This window comes from Gymnoscopelus braueri (assembly GCF_963280865.1).
Source record: "Gymnoscopelus braueri genome assembly, chromosome: 4".
Lineage (NCBI taxonomy): Eukaryota > Metazoa > Chordata > Actinopteri > Myctophiformes > Myctophidae > Gymnoscopelus > Gymnoscopelus braueri.
The window spans coordinates 45014671-45038688 of record NC_137605.1 but is presented as its reverse complement, the minus strand read 5'-3'; the positions used below and the strand labels follow the sequence as shown (position 1 = coordinate 45038688).

At 41.2% G+C, this 24018-nt stretch overlaps 1 protein-coding gene and 1 long non-coding RNA gene across 3 annotated transcripts in view; one reads left to right on the top strand and one right to left on the bottom strand.

Moving 5' to 3' along the window:
* LOC308083385 overlaps positions 1-24018 on the bottom strand; it is a 112863-nt gene that overhangs the window by 53144 nt on the left and 35701 nt on the right. The window lies entirely within an intron of this gene.
* LOC308084439 (uncharacterized protein) lies at positions 7308-12633 on the top strand. Of its 2 annotated transcripts, none has more exons than XM_080427098.1 (6): positions 7308-7377; positions 8606-8693; positions 9184-9222; positions 9344-9487; positions 10802-10941; positions 11167-12633. In XM_080427098.1, the coding sequence occupies exons 2-6, from the start codon at positions 8657-8659 to the stop codon at positions 11374-11376; spliced, it is 570 nt and encodes a 189-aa protein (XP_080283224.1). In that variant the 5' UTR covers positions 7308-7377; positions 8606-8656; the 3' UTR covers positions 11377-12633. The 2 variants fall into 2 exon arrangements, with proteins under 2 accessions (XP_080283224.1, XP_080283223.1); XM_080427097.1 differs by having other exon boundaries at positions 11172-11307.

Sequence of the window (24018 nt, the reverse complement as noted above, 5' to 3'; positions counted from 1 at the left end):
TCAGAGAATCAATCAAGCCGAGAGTCTGATCACTGATCGAGGTGAATAGCCAGAGCTCTGATCAACAGTCTGTGGTAGGGCTTTCACCAACTAGTCGACTAGTCGGCTAGTATAACCACTAGTCGACCTTGTTTGTACTAGTCGAATAGTTGGGGGATTTTTTTTATTTTTTTTTAATGTCATAGCAATGGCCCATCTTACTATTATTATTATCCTCCTGACTTTATTTTTTATTAAAAGGGGGTCAAAAGTATGCCCAATAAAAGCCTATTATTGTAGCCTGGGACCAGACGAATCTGCGAGTGCAAAAAAAAATTGCACTCTGGGATTTGGGTCTGGCACCGCTCCATAGAGAATCCATTTCCTGCTCCAGAAGACGTGGGTAACCAATCAGGGCCCAGTAGTCGAATATGGGAGACTGTAATTGGTAGTTGGTTTGTAGGTCTAACCAATTGCGTCTAGAGTCATTGGCCCCGATTCATAACGAGGGTCGTAAATATGGGGTAGCCTAAATAAAGTTCGTAAATGGAGGTCGTATTTTGGTAGTCACAAACAGACGTGCAATTCCCAAAGGGGTTCGTATATCACAGAGACGTGCGTACAACCAGTGCGTATGACCAGGTGTGATGATTACTCTGGAAGGCTGCGTCCAACAGCATCCAACTTTAACGTCACCGTGCTGAACCGTGCTAAACAGCAGAACCATGTCCGCTTATTATAAGCGAATTTGGGCTTATTTTTCTGTAAAGTTGCTTGTAAATATTGGTAGCTGTGGGGACCGCGTTTTTTTGGGCTTGTTTCTAAAGTGTAGTTGGTTATTTGGGCTTGCTTCACAATTGTTCAATTGTTTTAACCGGTGGTTGTCAAATATTTTTATGACATGGACCCCCAAGTTAATATGTAGGCTAATTTATCCCTATAAGCCCCATCTGAAAATGTTTTGTGCCAGCTGGAGGCAGATTTGTGTTGTTAGAATGTTTAAAAAATCTTCCAAATATTCCACATTTTATTACAAGATTATTTTTTTTAAATAGCAGATCTACAAGCTCACAACGGTTTAATTAAAGTGCTTATAATGGCCTAAGTGCCAGTTGCTTCTTTTGGGCTTGTTTTCCTAGACCTGGTTGCTTATTTCTCTCACAACATCTGGCAACGCTGATGAAAGTTTGAAGTTCAACTCCGCCTCGTCCAAAGATAACAGATGCGGTGTCGCATCGCCTTGACAACGTACTGTTCTGTCTGGAAGCGGATCACGTAATAAATGCTTTCATGTGTAATGAGAATAAAGACGTTTACAAGGTTTAACCCCATTTCCAAATAAAAGGCTAATAAAACGTGGAAAGGATATTATAAGCGAGCCTTTTCTAATGAACATAGCGCACCTTTACCGAGGTAAAAAGATGATGTTGAAAATAAATCCAGGGCATACAAGTGGAACGCTTCTATCCGATTATGGACCAGAGCTTATTGATTAAATTAGTTAATTTTGGATATCACTGTCCTACGTCGGAATGGGGAATGGATCTTCTGGACACAGCTTTCATCCACTTTAGTTTCCTCATCAGATGGTAATATTTATTAGGCTGTTGTGTGTGGCGTTCATGTGATCAATATACAGTAGCCTACAGTAGGCTTTACAAATTAATACCGCGGCACGGACACTGATGCAAGTCAGTCCCTCCACAGTTTCATTAAGGCATCATATAGCCTATTTTCATTATTACGTGACACTTTGGCTGAGATGGCCCGCTGGCAAACACACTGAGGGACTTATAATTCAGCTCTAAATGCGACTCATAGCCTAGAAAATAAATAAAAAGCGGTGGAATCTACATCATGTCTATATTATGCATAGGCTACAAGCAATACATCGTTTGACATTTATTTTTAATTTTATATATATTATGTGTTGACAAATGTTGGGCACATATATATTTTATTTGAGGTTTGCCACTGTTGTAATTGATTTTGGCATGAAGAATAAAGCATTCTAAAGACATACGCACATTTCAGCCCTGGTAAGACAGCCTCTGGGCTGACCTGAGAACGTGCGCACCTGACGCACAAAACACAGAACAAAAAACTTTTATGAATCCGACTGCAGGTGTAGGCTTTGTCCTAAATGCCGGTACGTACAAAATATGGTCGTAAATCCCTTTATGAATCGGGGCCATTGGCCCCGATTCATAAAGGATTTTTTTATGTAAATTTCGACTAGTAATTACCACTGGGTCAAATGAGTCGACTAGTAAGAATCATTAGTTGTGAATGCCCTAGTCTGTGGCAAGTCTTGGAGGCATGTGGAGTGATCCTGTGCTTGCGAATCCCGGAAGAACTTCGGAGGCTTTGTCAATTATAGTAGTATATATGTCACAGGGAAATTGGCATTCCAGGGAAATTGAAAGAGGAGCGCTCGCTTTTAGGCGCGGGGCTTCGGCACGAGGCGTTTTTTTACGCGAGGCTCGCGAGGAGGAGGAGGCGCGAGGCGGGGCTTTGATACGAGGCGGCGCGAGGAGGAGGAGGAGGCACGAAGCGGGGCTTTAATACGAGGCGGTGCGAGGAGGAGGAGGAGGCGCGAGGCGGGGCTTTGATGCGAGGCCGACCTGGCTTTTGTTGTTCCCCCCCACATAGCAACCAGGAAGCTACGCTAGGGGAACGCTGAACACGCGTTCACACGCACACGTGATAATAATAGTTATTGTCCATGATGGAGGCGCGCCGACTCAGCAGAGCTTGAGGCCGAGGAGGCGTGCCCTCGCGCCTCCAGGCGTGAGTGCCCGCGCCGACCGGCCGAATGTCTGCTAGCCAAATCAGCGCAGTCCGAGTTGTGAACCGATAGGGGGAGAATATATCTTTTCATGACTGCCAGTCTACTATTGGCAATTAATCGCCAATTAAATTCAACGAAACAAATCCTTAGTCGGGGACAGGCCTAATATATATATATATATATATATATATATATATATATATATATATATATATATATATATATATATATATATATATATATATATATGTAAGAAATATAAGATAAGATGTGAAAATTTAGAAAATGAAAGCGCCATAGAATCGATATTAGAAAACATTTTAGTTTTTCCGCACAGCTGTAGGCAAAGAAAGCCATCAGACTGCAAAGACAAAGATACCATGAGGTCAAGAGTCCAGGAGAAAAATGTGAGTAAAACAAGCGAGAACACGACAGGGTCCCTCTGTTCCATTGACCACAGCCCTCCCTCAGAAAACAAGCCTATGCATCATCATTAGCCTATAAGTCAAACTAAAGTCGGGGGAAAAACAACAAGTGTAATTAATATTCTGGTACTTTTATTTCTGGGAACTCATCATCTGTAGCGTTTCCCTGGCTCCTGGTGGCTGGCAAGACGTGGGATACATTGGCCCCCGCACTCACTTTATCCCTGCAACCAGGGTTCATCAATATGTCCATACACGGACAAATGTGTCCGGGGCAAGACTTGTCCTTGTCCATGGCAAATTTGAGATACGGGTCCATTTGGTTCCATTTGTACACTCTCAGAGTTCCATTTGGTACTATTTGTACACTCTCAGAGTTACAGACCTATAATGGTCCATTTGACCACCTTCAAGTAACCCCAAAGGTCCCTCAACCCACTCTGAGGACCACAGCACTAGTAGTATAGTATACATATAGGGCTAGCTCTGTGTCTGGTAATATTTGGCTGAAATAAAAATAATTCAAAGATTTCCACCACGAGCCGGCATGGCGATGAACCCTGCCTGCAACCAACAGAGGTTGTTGGAACAAGACAGAATCATTCCCCTTTCCTATCTGTCTTTGTGTCTATGGGTGAATTGATTGCCGTTTTTGACAAAAATACACACTGTACATGAACATGCTCATCAAACTATGAACCTGGATGATGTGCCTGGAGTCCAGAAAAGACAGAGACAAGACTCCATTAATTCTCCGACAGTTGTGTCTATGGGTGAATTGAGATTCATAGCTAGTTCATAGTTTTCATCTATGAAACTGGCTGTGCCTAGATGATTCATTCACATTCACACGTACATGTCCTTCAGTCCTTTTTTACCCCTTTCGCCAAAACTTGGATTTCAACATTATTCCAGTCAGATCTCACTAAATGAGAGCTTTGTGATAGCAATACTCCACATGTGGTTGAGCTCAACCTCTAGAGGTCACCACAACACAATATATCATCTCTAGTCTAGATAGAACTTTAGTCTTTCTTTCTGTCAGACAGACAGCCAAAGGGTTCTCATGACCTGGCTGGAATAGATCACCTAATCATGTCAGCCAATACAACAGTCATGCACACTGTCATAACCTTAAACACAAGGCATACATGTAGATTCACATAAGCCTTTAACCACTTTCACTCTGGCGTCCCTATTTTGTATGTCATTACTCATTATAGGCAAAGTAACATTTTCTAAAATCTTTTGAAAATGGTTGGCTTTTGTTTTATGTTGAAGATTTTTTTTAAACATATTATATATATATATATATATATATATATATATATGTATATATATATATATATATACACCCCCCCCCCCCCAAAAAAAAAAACATGGGTTAAGTGGGTTAATAGTCAGGGGATATTAAAACAATCTTGGAATAAATTCCTTACCAAAAATCTTCACCAATGTGTTTGTAAAGGTGTCTAGTAACACATCTCACAAAGACTGAAATGCAGTTTCCCTGGGAGAATTTTTGACAGCTGCTGAAAGTTGGGGTACCCACCATTTCCCTGCATTTCCATGCAGGGAATTTTTTTTTAATTTTAATTCTGTTTTAAGTAGCATGTGAGGGGTCAAACTCGGGTGTTTTTATGATTCTGAATCCATTGCAAGCATTTGTTTTGCACCAAAACCACTCCTTGGGCTAAAAACGGCCATAGCCATCCTTTTCAAGGTATACTTTTTGTGTAAAAAGCCCATTGAGATTGGGCTGTTTTTAGCCCAAGGAGTGGTTTTGGTGCAAAACAAATGCTTGCAATGGATTCAGAATCATAAAAACACCCTAGTTTGACCCCTCACATGCTACTTAAAACAGAATTAAAATTAGATTTTTTTTCCCTGCATGGAAATGCAGGGAAATGGTGGGTACCCCAACTTTCAGCAGCTGTCAAAAATTCTCCTAGGGAAACTGCATTTCAGTCTTTGTGAGATGTGTTACTAGACACCTTTACAAACACATTGGTGAAGATTTTTTTTGGTAAGGAATTTATTCCAAGATTGGAAAATGTTCTGCTAATATCCCCTGACTATAAGTGGTTAACTCTTAATTACTGACTGTCACTGAAAATGACTCATTTAGTCACCCAGCCTTTGGACTCCAGTACAACAGCAATAGTGCAACAGCGTGAATCAACATTATAGCAGCACATACACAGGCAGCTGCAGCCCATAGAAAAAGGGGTCCAATGCCTACCATTTAAGTGAAACTGCTTTCTGCAGTACTTTTAAGTCATTCTCAATTGACACCAAAGTGAGTGAGTATTTCAGATTGTACATTGCCATAATTCTCTAGTGTGTATCAGCCATGTATTATTTATCTTATAACACAACTCAAGAGATAAGGATTAAGATTTAATTCACCCTCCGGTTTAACCAAAAACATTGTTGTCCAATTCATTATATGCCAACTTGTCTTATAAAAGGTTAACAATGGCCACTACACTATTTTATAATAGGCTACTCCATTCCAGTCCAAGAGTAAAAACAAACAGAGGGCCAACTGCCATTGCCAGGAGGTGTAATGCAGGGCTAGTGTAGTGTGTTAATGACATATACCAAACCCTGTCTATACGTAAACACAAAATAATTATATACAATCATTCTTCATCTGTCTTGACAGTATGAACAACTATTTGAACAAACTGGTATGAAATGACCATTGAGGTAGGAGACCATCACAAATAAGTTCGCCTCAAAGGGCTTTCCGAACAATCAAATGGCTATAGTTTACACTACAACTGGTTTATAGCATAGCTGTTGGAGTAATATAACAACATGTTTTGCAAAATTCGGCCTCCTGATGGCGGTATAACAGGCGGATGTGAACAGTTTCACGTTGATCGGGCCAACGGTGAACACGTGGCCAATGAACACGTTTCCACCCTTCTGGCCACTTAGCCTATGTCTGTCGCTCTCTGTGTTAGTGTGTAGGGGGGTGCAGGCATCAGTTTCCTTGATTGGCCCACACAACAAATGTTGGGTTCACGGATTGGCCAAGTTTGCGTCACATTTGTGTGGCAATATAAATAACACGTGGCCAATGAACACGTTTCCACCCTTCTGGCCTTCGTCAGTATCCGACCTTCTAGCTGTCGATGTACTTTTGGATCATTGTCTTATTTGGATTAGTTTGCATCAGTCCATATTATATCCTGCCTGTCTCACCTATCTGTCAGCCTTGCCGATGTCCAACTTGTCCCTGTCTTACCTTATAAATACATGCATTGTATTGTGTGTGTGCGTGGGCGTGGGCGTGGGCTTGGGCGCGTGCGCGTGCGCGTGTGTTCAAAGGGTATAGGTTTAGGTTTAGGTTTAACACAGGTAGGGAAAGGTTTTCCTTGCATAAATGGGTGCAGCTGTGCACCCAAACAAACACTGTCTGACACTATGGGTCGTATCTTGGTTCTCAAAGTGGGGTCCGGGGACCCCCAGGGGTCCTTGAGGGAGTTCCAGGGGTTCCCCAGCTAGATGATGGATAGTTAGGAACCAAATGGACCCTTATGGGTCTGTTACTCAGAGAGTGTACAAATGGAACCAAATGGACCCGTCATTTGTACACTCTCTAAAGTTAAATTAACTTTACAATATAAATTGGGGTCCCAGAGATAGAAATACCATTAAATGGGGGTCCGTAGCCTAATGCATATCAAACTGGGGGTCCTTGAAAATAAAATGGTTGAGAATCACAGCTTGAGCCCTAAAGATCTTCTCTTATGTGGGGTCCCTGGCTTATCTTTTCAAATGGGGGTTCACAGGCTTAAATAAGTGTCAATTTGGGGGTCCTTTACATGAAAAAGTTTGAGAACCACTGCTATAGAAGAGAGAGTTCCGTCACGCTTTGATCTCGCCGCAAAGCGGGGCTGCTATGGGCTGTAGGTCCAGACATTGGAACTTCCTCATTGAGATAGACAGAGCATTTCCACATTCCATTCTTACAATGTGAGTCCATGCTAGTGACATAACTCTCTCTTCAACAGGTCTGGGCCAACTCATGCTGGGTTAGGGTACTTCCTGTTTACGGACTCTTGAACTACTTACAGATGTACTGCAGCCACTCTGATGACTGTACATGTAGCAGCATAGCAGTCATCAGCTCCTCAGTTGTTCATTTGCCTGCAAGACAAAGCAACATCTGTGAGTATGGTTAAGTTTGATTATGCGTAATGGCAAATTATTTTGTGTTGTTTTGTATTTGCACAGTTTTGTTTTTGTGCTAGCCTAGCTCTTGTACTGTCTGTATATGCTATGTGTGTAGTATTAGTAGACTAGCACAGTGGAAACTTTCTATTGACTCAGGGCACGCCTGTAAATGACTTTTTCATCCACGGCAACCCTGAACGACGTTGTTCAGTTTTAGAACCTTATGTCATATTACGCCAGGTAAAAATGTAAATCTTGAGAGAATATCTGTTTTCCATTTGAAGAGATTGAAAATAACTTTATACTTTAACCACATTTAACCACTTGAATCCCAGTATCCCTATTCTGGGGGGTACATCCGCCAAAAATAGCCGATCTACAAGCTCAGAACACATCACAACGTGACGCCTTCTGAGCTTGTAGATCGTCTACAAGGGATTTAGTGTAGAAAAAGAACACACCAATTCTCCGAAACAGTTTTGTAACTCAAAAACACACTTGTCATCTTCAATAAGTTAACACCCGCAAAACACTGAATAACACAGTCAGTGACAGCTATTTTAAAGTGGAGGAAATGAGACTCAAGTGAGAGCTGAGTACAGCACTTTGAGCAAGAGGTGAGGCTACTACATGTAGGAAGCTCTCTCTCTGTGTGTGGGTGTGTGGGTGTGTGTGTGTGTGTGTGTGTGTGTGTGTGTGTGTGTGTGTGTGTGTGTGTGTGTGTGTGTGTGTGTGTGTGTGTGTGTGTGTGTGTGTGTGTGTGTGTGTGTGTGTGTGTGTGTGTGTGGGCTGTGGGCAAAAGAGTGCATGCACGGCTGGTGTCAATACAGTGTGGTAAATGACACCATTTCAAATAGTCAGAATCAATAACAAATGTATTTCCGACAACACTAAATCTGATTGCTGCACACACTAGGAGTGAGTATAACCAATGTCTATACTGTATACCCTCCACTACAACACTGTCTGGTTGTATGCAAAACTGTTTCAACAGGAAATTGAGCTTGCCTGAGCATAGCAGTCACTACATTGGTTGTGACCTTTAGGCTTCTGTCGTGTCAATATGCGGGATCCTGTTCGTTGTGGAAATTATACGACTACTGCTACATTTGTGTACAATCTGAATTTGTTAATGGATGTTGGGTGTAGGTGGGATAGTAGAGAGAAGAGAGACATGGAGGTGTATTTGTCATTCAAATCTGCTTATTTAAAAATTATACAGGAGACCTGACCTGGTGCACCTCTGTGAGAGCAAAGGCAACCTACAGCAGCAATGGACTGTGACTGTGACTCTACATTCTGTATTGAAGGTAAATACGTGTGCTAGATGTTAAAGGCCAGTGGTTCCCAAACTTTTTAGCCCATGACCCAAAAGAGAAATGTGATGTCTCCCCGGGACCCAAACTGGTGAAGCAACGCGTCGTGAGCTTGTAGATCGGCTATTTTCACTTCCGCTTAAAAGTTAAATTTGTGGAATTTCTTTTAATTGTTGTATTTTATGAAATTCTTTAGAAAAAAACATTTACATTTACTTTTAATGTATGAACAACATTTGAAAATCTTTTTAAAATAATGATAAAAAAATAAAGGCAAAAAAGGGGGGATATTTACTTGCAAACCACAGAAATCGGTCCACGACCCACAATTGGGTCCCGACCCACTGTTTGGGAAACAGTGTTATAGGCTACCACTCCTAATTGCTACAATTAGATTTCTTGATTTCCTTTGTTTGTTTGTTTTGTGAGAAACTAATGGGATGAATTTGCTTTGCAACCCCACTGGATTACTCTCTGTGAAAAGTGGATGATGATGATGATGATGATGATGACAATGACGAAGGTAATTACATTTTCATTAGGCCTATGTGATTTATTTGCACACACTACGTATTTTTTATTCAAATACAGAATTTGTGGTTGTGTGAAGTTGCACTATGTGTTGTTCTTTGCTACATCTTCAGATATACAGAGCGACGGTTTTAAAATATCAGATAGACCCGCTCCTGAACGGTGGATCAAGAACAAGGACAACTACGTTCTAGTTCTACGGGATGGAGACCAGTTATGTTATGAACCACGAAACAATGCTCAGCTGTCGTCATCTGGTAAGATTCCAGCACCTGGACACTGATTCAAATGCCTCCTGCTGTGTACAAGAATTTTCCATCCTCATTAAAATGTGTCTTTTTTTTTTTTGCCAGTGCACCCCATATCCAATACCCAGGTCTTCTACACCCAAATAACATTTTGGCAAAGTTTCTGCTCTGAACATGAATGTTTATTCAAATATTTATTGTGTCACTCATATAATTTAGAAAACGTATCATTTAACGCAGAATAACGCTGTTGGACCGATCATATGAAACTTTGCACGCACATTCCCAATAGGCTCCGAGTCTGTGCATGACTGTTAGTTCCCTTTTCCAGAAGGTGGCATTTCCGTTTCCTGTTCCGGGTCATTTTCTCATAGCTTTGTTTGATTGGCTCAGCAACAGAATTGAACTGGACAAATGTCACCATCATAATGCGTTTCCACAATTTATCAGTTCATGTTCGCAAAGTACATAGTAACTAAAGCTGTCACACACTGTAACTGTAGGGGAGTAAAAATGACAATATTTGCCTCCGATATGCAGTAGAGTAGAAGTATTAAGTAGAGACCCCTGGGGCACCTGGTCGCCAGATAAAACGTTGGCACTGTATGTTTCTGCAGAAAAACGTTGCGTGTCAATGTGTCTAGATGCGGACCATATTGACTTAATTCTAGATTTCTTTTACGTTCAAAGTATATAATAACTAACCCTAAACCTAACCCTATCCCTAATCCGTGGCCATGACATTGAACATTGAATGCAATGTGTCAGTGGTTTGCACAAACATTGCACAATGGTAATGTTTCATCTCTGGCGATTGGGTTGCCTGGGGGACCCTGGTCAACTGAAGTATATAGGTTTTAAGTGGTTAATGCTGCTCAGCAATATATTGTAAAGTGGCTGCTCAAACCCATTTAACATTTAAGAAAAGAAGCAGGTGCGCTTCCTCTGGATGCCTTTTTGTCTAGGCAGTGGGTTCTCAGCTATAAATATAACTAGATTCAAATACTACCGAAGTGGAAAAAGTGGCACTTAAAAATGAAGGATGCAAGACTCTGATAAACAATTCTCATTTATTGGGAACGCTTGACGTGTTTCGGCCTCAGCCTTCCTCAGAGCAGATTTTATGTTTCGCTCTGCTCCGAGGAAGGCTGAGGCCGAAACGTGTCAAGCGTTCCCTATTTAACATTTATTTTGCCGATGTGTAATATTTTGTATTTTCATATTGTTTGCAATACTGTAAATCACTGATATACAAATCTATCTATCAAATGTGTGCTCTGAAACAAATGTTTTTCTTTCCCTGTTGTCTTTTTGTTTGTTTAGACTGTGTATTCAGAATCCAGACCTACAAAAGAACACATTTTGCAAAGAAGGGGATTGTAGTAATACTCTACGCCACCAAAGATGACGAATGCAAAGTTGTGTGCTGTGATGCCCAAGGTGAAGTTAAAGTGGAAAGCCGGGTGAGTGTGCAGCACTGTTCTGCTCAGTCTGTTGTGTTTAAACTCTAAACCCATTCACAACTTTCTTTCTTTTCTTTGGAAGGTTATTATCTTTTAGTAGAGTGGGGCTTAAATATTGGCGTCTGTAATACATTTATAAATGTAAAAACAAAGTTATAAATTGCTTTACAGAAAACTTAAATATTCTCATATTTATAGGTTTCTTCTTTTCCTATGATTCTGTAGGACAGTCTTCCAAATGAAATTGGTGATGATGGAGGCACGTTTTTTTTCTTCTTGAGGAAGAAGGGAATTTGCAACACCTACAACCTTATCCCATTTAGTTGTTGCTCCCGCGTCTTGGGATTTGATCATGATGCTAACGACTCTCAGATCAAACTGGTCACTCATCCACAGAGTGATGAAGTAGATGAATGTACTCTCATGTGTGTATGAGAAACCTCATATGTTGAACTGATAACATGATCAAGGCAACATACAGTCTCAAATAATGTCGCAAATACCGCTATCTAGGATATCCCAAACTGCCTTATGGGTATGCGCAAAGCCTTATGGGTGTAATAAGTTCCACCCGCATCTCAGCCGCTTTGATAGGCTTTGGCTGTAGTGCGATGACGGCAGGATGACACACGCGGACGATCAATTCAGTCATTTAATTTGTTTGTCAGTTAAGACAGTATTTATTAGACAGTGATATTGTTGTGTCAAATGCATTAAAAAAAGGATTTAGTTGCCCGTTGCTGTGCAGCATGTGTTTTAAATCTCCAACCTAAGGCTACACCAAAAGAATATGATAAAGAAATACAGAAGCAGAGGCGGTCAAAATTGTAACTAAGTACATTTACTCAAATACTGTACTTTTACTGTACAATTTGAGGTATTTTTACTTTACTGGAGTATTTCCCATTTTCAATACTTTCTACTCTCTACTCTACTACATTTCAAAGGCAAATATTGTACTCTTACTCCACTACAATTATTTGAAAACTTTAGTTACTAGTTACTTTGCAGATATACATTATTACATTATAAAACATACATTAACCACTTTAGCATTAACCACCTATTCTATACCTTGGCTATTTGAAAATAGCAGATCTACAAGGTCACAACGTGTCGCATCGCGACGCATTGTGAGCTTGTAGATTGGCTATTTTCAAACATTTTAGTACTTTTACTTTTGGTATTTTAAGTATATTTTGATGCCAATACTTTTGTACTTTTACTCAAGACATCCAGGTAAAATCTTGAACACATGCCTTTTACTTGTAACAGAGTATTTTTATATTGTGGTATTGATAGTTAAGTAAAATATCTGAGTAGTTCTTCCACCACTGGTCAACTGGTCATGAGTTGTCTTTGTACTTCTGCTTTTTTTCTGACAGTAATAGGCCTAATACTAACAACAATATATGCAAACGAAATGGTTCCTCTTTTTCACTTGAATGCAGTATGAACAAATACAAATAAAAAACATTTGTTGAGGTCATTTCCGAGTACAGCAAAATATGCTTATAGAGAATGAATGTTGCTTTCCTATCACTGCTCCTTATGTATATCTCTGTTACTATATGTGTCTCATTCAACTGCCATTGTTCTAACCATGCACCTTATGTATATATTTTACTCTAGGCATATCTTATCTGTTTTTTTACACCTGTAAACCTGTGAAGTGACAATAAAGAAGTTGAATTTGAAGAAGTTGATTCTCTTTTTGGATCATTCTGACATCCAGGGTAGAATTCAAACCCATACAATTCCTAAAATTGCTAAAATTAGACAGAGACCAATCCACAGAAATGTCAGCACCAATACTCCACTCTGCAGAGCGAAAATAAATCTGTGCCATCTATCTATTAATTCACGAATGCTGTCTGTCTGTCTGTATGTCGGTGTGTTTTTGGAGTTTTTGAATTTTATTTATTTGCACACACACTGAAATCTGACAGAAATCTGTCCCGGGCATAATCCAGGCACCGTGGACCGTGACAGTAACCCCGGAGGAAAGCGATACTTGAATTATGGAAAGGTGAAAATATAGACTTGTGTACTGTCCATGTGAGCTGATGTCTGTGCGCACACAGGTCCCCCCCTCCCCCCCCCCCCCCTCCTTTATTTTTATTTTTATTTTATTTTTTATTTACTTTTTTTACTTGCAGTTGTCTGTTTTTTTGTTTTTTGTTTTGTTTTTTGTTTGTTTTTGTTTTTTGGCTTTCCTCTTTTTGATTGTAGCACTGTCTCAGTAACCGGGAAGAGTGGGTGGGTGGGAGGGCGAGTGGGTGGGCGGGAGGGAAATGTGGGGTACCTATGTACAATATATATGCCTGCAATTTGACTTTACGAATGTTGTCCTCATATGGGAGGAAAAATAACCTGCAAAAAAACCAATAAACAGATATATTAAAAAAAAAAAAAAATCCAGGCACCGTCCGACTGATCGACATCAAACTCGGCATTTGTCACCACAATGACCTGGGGAAGTGATGTGCCGAGTGGGATTTGGTTGGACCAGCAGTTGTCCAGATCCGAAAATCCACTTCTGTCTGTCGCTGTCTGTGTTAATGTGTAGGGGTGCAAGCATCAGCTTCCTTGATTGGCCCACCCAACATATCGGCTTCACGGATTGGCCAAGATTTGCATCACGTTTGTGCAGCTGCACCAATATAATTGGCAATATAAGTAATTTGTTCATTAGAACTGAAGCTTGACTTTAACATGTTATATCACAAATGTAATCACCATCACAATATTTGTCGGGGGGTCACAATTAAACATTCTTCTGAATATCCAAATATTCAGCCTTACTTTTTCTTTTGGCGATCAAATTAGGTTTGGCCCGTTGCTAGTAACAGTGTCATTACCAGCAAAGACTTTCATGACTAATCCAATAACAAATCATGTACTACCTTGGAAAGTAAAGTACCTAAAATCAGTACCTTCATCAACTGTAATCATGGTTTACAGTTACCATTTTGTATCCATCTTCCTTGCTATTACTGATTATGATTATGTCAGATATTCAAAACGATTCATGCTGGTTTGATGAATCATTATTCTGTCAAATTCTTAATTCTAATATTTACACTGTGGGGAGACTATAGCCTCATTTTCAGAGAAGATTTCAACTTCAAGACCAGATCTTCTGCATCCTACAGGAAAAAGAAAAAAAACTATAGCTATACTCATGGACAAAAAAATATGGATATAGGCTACCTGTCATTCCCCAACTATTAATTTAGGAATGTATCCTGTATTATATTCATGTGAAAATTGACGAAATGAAAGCGCCATAGAATCAATATTAGAAAACATTAGTTTTTCCGCACAGCTGTAGGCAAAGAATAGCCATCAGACTGCAAAGACAAAGATGCCATGAGGTCAAGAGTCCAGGAGAACAATTTGAGTAAAACAAGCGGGAACACGACAGGGTCCCTCTGTTCCATTGTCTCCTCCCTGAGAACACAAGCCTATGCATCATCATTAGCTTATAAGTCAAACTAAAGTCAAACTAAAACAACAAGTGTAACTTATTCTGGAACTCATCATCTGTAGCGTTTCCCAGGCTCCTGATGGCTGGCAGGATGTGGGATACATTGGCCCCCGCACTCACTTTATCCCTGCAACCACTGGGGTCATCAATATGTCCATACATGGAACATAACGTCAGATCTCACCAAAAAAAAAGAAGAAAGAAAAGCTATTAAAATATGCGATCTAGGGGGCACGGTGGCACAGTCGGTAGTGCTGTCGCCTCACAGCTAGAAGGTCCTGGGTTCGATTCCCGCAGGGGACGCTGTGGGTGCTGGGGGTGTGTTCTCTCCTCCGCGTCATCAGTGCCCATACCCTAGGTGGGGTTGGCGAAAGGGCCTTTCTGTGTGGAGTTTGCATGTTCTCCCCGTGTCTCCTAGGGTAGGTACCCTCACAAAAACATGCAGTAATCCTGGTCACTATACTGCCTCCCCCTGGCCAGCCGGGGCGCCTGATGGAGGGGAAGGGAACTGGTTGGAATAACGTGTTCCTTCCACGCGCTATGTCCAACCAGGGAAACTCTCCCCTGTCAGGTGACAAGAAGGTCAGTTGGCTCTCATGCATTGAAGGAGGCATGAGCTCGGCCCTGGCCTCCCTAGGTTGGCAGAGGGAAGGTAGTGCCCAGGATTACATAGACAATTGGCACTGGGTGTAAAAAATAGGGTTACAAAATCGTGGGATAAAAATTTAAGGGAAAAAAAATATGTATATATGCGATCTAACGCAAGGCCTATTGGCGCACGTTTTAAGCTGTTATGACATTTTTCTACTGTACCATTCATCCTAAGATATCATAACATCATAGAAAAGGTAAGAAAACCGTGGTCCAAAATTCCCCTTTAATGCCCCAACTGACTGTACGACTTTCTCCTCTGTCTCTTTCTTGTCAATATGTAGACACCAGTGTCTCTTTCTTGTCTTGTAGACACCAATGTCTTTTGTTGATATTCTGAATTCTCCCCATCTTTAAACCAATCCAGTGACTTTGATTGGTGCAGGCTGAGCATGGATCGGATTGTAAATACCATAATTTATTTAAGTCTACATATTAAATTTAAAATCATCCTTAAGGCCTATTCATACTCGACGTAAGACCCTTAAGTAAGCATAAGGAACGGAGGGGGAGACCAAAAAGGGGAGGGGGGATGGGGGGTTTGTCTGTCGATTATGTCATCCGTCAGGTTGAGCTCTGAGCTCAACCTGACGTACGTTCACTGCTTCCCTCTGGAGGATGAATAGCCTCTTGGCCCTAATCAAGCATAAGAAACGTGTCAAACTATGAATGCACTGAATGCACTGAATGCACTGACGTAAAGAACGTACCAGTTCCTCACCCCCGACGTACGTCAATCCCCATCTCCGTCAAGTATGTACGCCACTTTAACCCTTAAATTCTATTAATTCTTTCAATGGACTAAATTATTTGATGGCCTTCCTGCCCTGGCATTTGGCCTTTGAGCCCTCATAAAATGGACAACATCAAATACCAAGTGGCCTTGCCCCTAAAATGACGAAATTCCAGGCCTGCCTAATGGTCCATTTGACCACCTTCAAATAACCCCGAAGGTCCCTCAACCCACTTCGAGGACCACAGCACTAGTAGTATACATAAAGGGCTTGCTCTGTTTCTTGTAATATTTGTACTGTATGTCCATGGCAAAAATAGATTTTTTTCAAACATTTCCACCACAAGCCAGCATGGCGATGAACCCTGCCTGCAACCAACAGAGGTTGTTGGAACAACACAGAATTATTCCTCTTTCCTATGTGTCTATGGGTGAATTGAGATGCATATAGCTAGTAAGTTGTTTTTAACTATTTTTGATTGATTGGCGTTTTTGACAAAAATACATATACTGTACATGAACATGCTCATCAAACTATGAACCTGGATGTGTCTGGAGTTCAGAAAAGACAGAGACAAGACAGGATCAATTCTCCCCCTTATAGTTGTTTCTATGGGTGAATTGAGATTCACAGCTAGTTCATAGTTTTCATCTATGAACCTGGCTGTGCCTGGATGAGTCATTTACATGTAACGTACTGTACAGTACATGTCCATCAGTCCTTCTTTACCCCTTTTGCCACAACCTGGTTTTCAACATTATTTCTGTCAGATCTCACTAAATGAGAGCTTTGTGATAGCAATACTCCACATGTGGTTGAGCTCAACCTCTAGAGGTCACCACAACACAGTATATCATCTATAGAACTTTAGTCTTTCTGTCTTTCTGTCAGACAGCCCAAAGGGTTCTCATGACCTGGCTGGACTAGATCACCTAATCATGTCAGCCAATACAACAGCCATGCACACTCTCATAGCCTTAACACACAAGGCATACATGTAGATTCACATAAGCCTTTAACCACTTTCACTCTGGCGTCCCTCTTTTGGGTCATTATAGGCAAAACATTTCTAAAATCTCTTGAACATTTTTGGCTTTTTTATGTTTAAGAAGTAGTTCTGTTTTTTATATATATATATTTTTCCTCCAAAAGAAAATCTGTAGCAATAAGGAAGTGTAAGGCAGAAATACACAAACACCCACCCTCCCACCACACACACACACACACACACACACACACACACACACACACACACACACACACACACACACACACACACACACACACACACACACACACACACACACACACACACACACACACACACACACACACACACACACACACAGAAACTGATTTGAAAATATGGGTTAAGGGGTTAACTCTTACTTACTGACTGTCACTGAAAATGACTCATTTAGTCACCCAGCCTTTGGGCTCCAGTGCAACAGCAATAGTGCAACAGCATGAATCAACAGCATAGCAGAAGATACACAGGCAGCTGCAGCCCATAGAAAAAGGGGCACAATAACTACCATTTAAGTGAAACTACGTTCTTCAGTACTGTTATTCTCAATTGACACCAAAGTGAGATGAAAAGGTATTTCATATTGTGCATTGCCATAATTCTCAAACAGAGGGCCAACTGCCATTGCCAGGAGGTGTAATGCAGGGCTAGTGTGTGTTAATGACATATACCAAACCCTGTCTATACATACAAAATAATGATATACAATAATTCTTTATCTGTCTTGACAGTATGAACAACTATTTGAACAAACTGGTATGAAATTACCATTTAGGTAGGAGACTATGTCACAAAAGAGTTTGCCTCAAGGGGGTTTCCGAACAATCATATGGCTTACACTACAGTTGGTTTATAGCATAGCTCAGTTTAGTCACTGTGTCAGAGCTAACATTAGGGTAAGGATGAATAGGCCTGACAGAAAATGCTTGGGGACAAGAAAACGTGGGCTGCTAACACCCATGCATGTGCCCTTTGATTGATCGAGGATGTGACCAATCAAATTGGGCGAACTTCACTTCACTCCTGCGCAAAAAGTGTTGGCTGAGGACCATATAACTCGTGGTGTAGTGGTGGTGCATACTGTATAAAGCAGGTATATATGGCATGTGCAGTAACAGTAGGCTATCTAACTTTGAAGAGTGATTTAGCATAGTAGTCACCTAAATAGTGAGTGATACCGACCAATGTTGGGAGACAGTAACCAATTAAATTGGGTCGTTTCATTGTAGTTCTTCAATGCATGTCTGATTTAACAGCCAAGGCAACCTCTGCGTATTTTGATTTGACCATGACTGACTGCAGACTGCAGTATAATATAACTCTAGCTATCTAACTGTCATTTTCGTGGCAGACATTCAATATTCATAAGCTTACGTTTGGAATTAAACTGTGAGAAGAACCATTTCTGGTACTTGCACCAAATTCAGAGATTTTACATAGACCATAATGCCCAGGTGCTCTCAATAATGTTTGCCTTAAGTAGTTTCTTACTTTGAAAAGGTGTAGCGCAAGGTACAGAGCAAACTAGAAAAAGTGCACAGGTCTCCGCCAGGTCAGTTAGGTTATTGTGGCCTCCTGGTGCCGCTATAACAGGCCAATGTGAAAAGGGTAGCATTTCTTCCTCGGCCTAGTGGGAATGTCCGTGCAAAATTTAGGAGGCTTCTTGTTCATCCGGGTCTGGATGACGAGAGGCTGCACGAGGACATGCAGACCTCCGTAGCTTCAGAAAGCAGAGAGGAGATGCAGACTGCCATAGCTTCAGGAGGCAGAAGGGCCTTGAAGTCTCACTTGGAGCACTCACACTCTGTGAATCCTTTGTCGCTTGGAGCTCTTGAGCTCTTTGAACTCTTCTTTCACTCTCTCTTCTCGCTCTTCATTTCTCTTTTTTGCAGACGGAGGGGAGAATATGGATGAAGATTCTATTGATAGACTGTTATGCATATGAAGGAATTTGCATTGATTTTCTATTTTCTTAATGTAATGTTGCTAAGGTTAATACTGATCTCCTACATAGTAATAAGTGTGTAATTAATGCCCAGGCTTAATTAGGGGCCGGAATGTAGGGGCCAAATGGGGTTTTTGTATTTGTATGCACTGATTGACGTGATAGATGTAAGCACCGCATTGGCACCTTGTTGGGGGGGTGTGTCTCTGTGGGTGGCCTTCATAACATGAACTGTCCTATCAGCGTCCTCGCTCATTGTTCTGTGATTGACAGCGAAGGTTGGCCAATCAGGTGGCGAGTTTGAGTGAAACCGAATGGAACCGAGTGCAACCTGAGTGCAGCCGACCAAAAACGAACGGCAGCCATCTTTTCTGTCCGCAGTGTTTTCGACTCTCTTTTAAAACTTCAAAACGCTCAAAACTTATTTTTTGAGGCACGGAATTTACTTCTAAGATATCGTTCGGATAGAATGTAGTTGTTTAACTTCATATATGTGGTCAATTAATCATGACAGAGCCTATTTAAAAATAAAAATTCAGAGAACCGGCAGGGGCGGGCAGTGACACGCATGTATCCGAATAAAGCAACCTATTTTCGGCATGGCCCTTTCAGAAGTCCCCCTGCCCTGGTTCTGGGGAGAATGAACTGCTGATTGGCTGAAGGGGAACGAACTGCTGATTGGCTGAAGGTGTTGTCAGTCAACGGTACTAATCCAGCCCAGCTCCCAATTTGCCCATACAGGCCTGTAGACCAGACTCCTTCCTGAAAACAAATGGAAATGAGTTTTCCGGAGGGAGGGGTTTACCCAGGCTAATTTATTGCATATTTATTGAACTTGTAAATTGAATGTTTGTTGTCACTGAAAGTAAAATATTTTAAACTTGAGCTTCTGTTTGGGCGTGAGTCCTTTTAATGTTCGCGTCATACAGTTTCTATATCCCAGGCTCAGCCTGCCTACTGATCAATTCATTGGGGATTGCTATCAGCTGCAATAGCCCACCATAAAGTCTGTTTCTGAGTATGAGAGCTGCTGTAACACCTTAATTTCCCCTCAGAGATAAATAAAGTACCTATACCTAAAGGAACAGCGCCCTGCGTAATAATTCTCAGAAACAGCCTCATATTTGTCACTCAAAACCGCACTTGCCATCAGCAAGTTAACACCCGCAAAATACTGAATAACAGTCAGTGAAATGAGGCTCAAGTGAAAGCTGAGTACAGCACTTTGAGCAAGAGGTGAGGCTACTACGTGTGGGAATCTGTGTGTGTGTGTGTGTGTGTGTGTGTGTGTGTGTGTGTGTGTGTGTGTGTGTGTGTGTGTGTGTGTGTGTGTGTGTACGTGTGTGTACGTGTGTGCGTACGTGTGTGTGTGTGTGTGTACGTGCGTACGTGCGTGCGTGCGTGGGTTGTGGGCTGTGGGCAGAAGAGTGTACACACGACTGGTGTCAATACAGTGTGGTAAATGACACTATTTCAAATATTCAGAATCAAGCTAACAAATGTATATTTCCGACAACACTAAATCTGAGAGAGAAAACGTGAGAGAGTAGTTGTGAGGTTCCTGAGAAGGAGAGATTAATTGAAGTTTGCGTTATGTTATTTTTATCAAATATGGACCCCAAGCCCATGCATTCCCATTAAGAAAAAGAGTGGTGGAGCTGAAAAGACAAGAAAAAAAGGCCTGTGTCTGTCCTGTGGAGGAGGCTGTTTCAAATGATATTCAAAGCTCCCTGTCAGTCAAATATGCTGCTTATGCTGCAGTGGACTCAAACAGTCCACTGTTGGACATAACTGTACTGATATAATATTGAGTTATTTGTGTGTTCCTAGGGATTATGTTACTAAGCATTGTATTCTCACCAGCCTATAACAAGCAGTAAAGTTTTAGCTCATAACATGACACAATTGGTAGGCTATTCTTATGGATACTGAATACCGATTTGTGAGAATTGTGGACAAAATCTGTAGGAGTAGCAGCAAAAATTGTTTTGAGGAAAATGTGTGTGTGTGTGTGTGTGTGTGTGTGTGTGTGTGTGTGTGTGTGTGTGTGTGTGTGTGTGTGTGTGTGTGTGTGTGTGTGTGTGTGTGTGCTGCCTTACACTTCCTTATTGCTACAGATTGCGCGCAACCAGCAACAGAGATATATCACATTTTGCTTAGCAGGTTTAATTATCTGGCAGTAATCTAATCAAGCCGGGAAAGGAAAATACAACATACTGTAGTGTACAACACTATTTGTGGTAAAGAGTTACTTTTCAGGTCTATAATACCGGTAAGATGTCTAAACATATTTACGCCGCGCCAGACCCGACAAAGACGGTGATATATAAAGAAAGAAGACCGAGAGATGGAAACAGAAGCCATAGAGCTGACACTTTGGACAGGGGACAGTTGAAGCTGAGGAGACAGGAGGAGAGAGGGGAGCACATCTACGAGAGCCTGGATGATGTTAGAGGTCGTGACACCATCGCTGGACCACAGGAGGTCACAGCAAGAAGACAGCCTCGACGTGAGTTTGACAAAGTTGTGAATTGTTGTGAAGGTGATTTCTTGGTTGCAAAGTGGAAAAAGAGTTTAATGTCTTGTTACAAAATGTCTTTCCTGCAGCAGGGAAAGATGATTTGAAGGCAACTTTATCTATCCACAAGTTTCCGAGGGCGTTGTGGGCATCACTTCCTGTCGATTTGATCAGGTATCAGGGATCAAATCGACAGGAAGTGATGCCCACAACGCCCTAGGAAACTTGTGGATACAGCACCTTTCATACACCAGGCCAACTCAGTCCTTCACAAAATAAAAACAAATGCAATCAAATGTGATGCAACAAATAATAAAATGTGAAAATAAAAAAACAGCACAGCTCAAATAAAACCCAGGCAACACCTAGCTGTTCTTAGCCATCATTAGGTAGAGTAGGCAGTGTTGAATAAAAGTTTTTTAACTTAAAGCAGGCAATATGTAGTGGCCACTTTGGACACAAATAGCCAACGTCTTTGACTTCATTACCCAAGATTCTCTGCAAGCATGTCCGGCGAGGACGCGCTGTGATTGGCCAGTCGTTGCATTGACTGGCAGTTCTGCCTTGGCGCCTAGGCAAATGCCAGGATGAAACTTATTGTCTCCCCTATACATAGTAATACAGTCAAGCCCCTAGCAGGGACCACCTGAATCTATACATTTATGGAAGGATTATTGTCATTGCTTAAACCAGTGTTTATCAACCTTTTTTGTGCCAAGGCACACCTGGCATAGCCAAAAGATCCCAGGGCACACCTAGATAAACGATGTGTACACACACACACACACACACACACACACACACACACACACACACACACACACACACACACACACACACACACACACACACACACACACACACACACACACACACACACACACACACACACACACACACACACACACACACACACACACACACACACTATTGGGCAGGTATAAAGAAACCTTGACCATTACAAATATATAAATCTTTGGCCTACAAATATATAAACTTGGGTCAGTGCAATGAATGGAGGAGTCTGAAAACCTTCCCAGAGTAAAACTTCTTTGTACCCAATATACCCAATATACTTCTAATATCTGATAATAATATCTAATAATCTGATCCTGATAGCATTATTGCGGACGCATGCGCTGTTGCCCACTACAGATGAACACCAAAACTCTCGCCCCAAAACAGTCACCCCCGGGGAAATCCGGTGATATTCACCTGGTATTCCTAAACGTAACCTCATTAAACTATGCCTAAACCTAACCTTATTCCTAAACGTAACCTCAAACTAATAATATGGCTAACCGTAAACTTATTTCTAACCTTATCCTCAGTAAAACAAATACAGGAATACAAGAACCGCTGGTCCGCGAAAAGAAATGGGGGCAAGCGTGTTTTGGGACGAGTTTTCCGGTTATAACGACGGCTCCGCAGCTTGAAGTTGCGAGAGATTCTCTCCGTGGAAGAGTAATTAAACACCACAAACTACATGGATTACGTTGACACAAACAGTGGAGTGATTTAGAAGCACTTTATAAGAAAACTAACACTTATGTCGTGTTTCATTGTTGGACATTCATCATGGCACACTTTTAGCACAAAAACGAACGCAAACAAAGATGATTCAGACAACATAGAACATCACCAAACCCAGTACTGTTTTGTTTTTTAAATAAAAATGTCAACTTCCTGTTGATTTTGCCATTTTTAATAAGTAGAAAACCCGGACTGGATCCGCGGATCCGGATCCAGATCTTCAAATAGTAAAATCAACAGGAAGTTGACATTTTTATTTAAAAAAAAAACAGTACTGGGTTTGGTGATGCTCTATATTGTCTGAATCAACTTTGTTTGGGTTCATTTACGTGCTAAAAGAGTGACTTTGAGAGCTGTTTTACCGTACAATGTAAGTCAATGAGGAGCATATTTTGAATTATCAATTTCTAATCAATGGAGCAATTATTTTTTATTTCTTGCCCACCTTTGGAGTTACATCATGGCAAGGTAACTACACAACCCAAACCTCTACCAAAGTGGTCTTACCCTTTAAAGAGAACTCCTTCAAGGCTATGAATCAGAGCTACTTTAAACTAAAAAATGGCCAGGGTTCCGGTTCATCTAATGTCATCTGGAAGGATATTCTAGGTTTGTGGCGCATGGTAGTACTGTACATGTAAATGTAAAATCATTTCTCTGGGAGACTGGTGGCTAATGTAAGGATTTTAGGACTGGTATATGTTGGCATTGCCATTATTAAAGGTCTAGATAGCCAACATTAAGCTGTTATATGGAGGAATAAAAGACACATACACACAGCATGTTGAGTTCACTAACACTGACTGATGTGTCACCTGTGAACAATGACCCTGCATTGATTACAGATTACATAACGTCAGTGTCAGAGCACATTCAACACCGTCATTGTGCAGCAGTTCAACAACCACACTTGCTCTTCATACTATTTGGTCATCACTACATTTTACCTCACACTCATAATCTTTTAAGTATTGACAAAGTATTCTTTCCCATCTTGGTTAACGTGTCTTCGTCTTAGTGTCTTAGTGTTAGCCAGTACGTGTCTCTGGCTGAAGTTCTTATGAATCTTGTGAGATTAATTTCGCCTTGTCAGCTTTTGATAGGTGGGCTGCAGCTCTCTTGACATTCAAATTATCACCACCCATTTCTTGGAGAGTTTGACTCTCAGTGACAGAGTTG

What these genes read in the sequence shown, in the direction of transcription:
- LOC308084439 (XM_080427098.1), top strand. Translation starts at nt 8,657, where the DNA reads ATGGACTGTGACTGTGACTCTACATTCTGTATTGAAG. An exon ending in CTCTACATTCTGTATTGAAG is followed by an intron (nt 8,694 to 9,183) that starts GTAAATACGTGT and finishes CTCTGTGAAAAG; the next exon opens with TGGATGATGATGATGATGAT. An exon ending in TGATGATGACAATGACGAAG is followed by an intron (nt 9,223 to 9,343) that starts GTAATTACATTT and finishes CTACATCTTCAG; the next exon opens with ATATACAGAGCGACGGTTTT.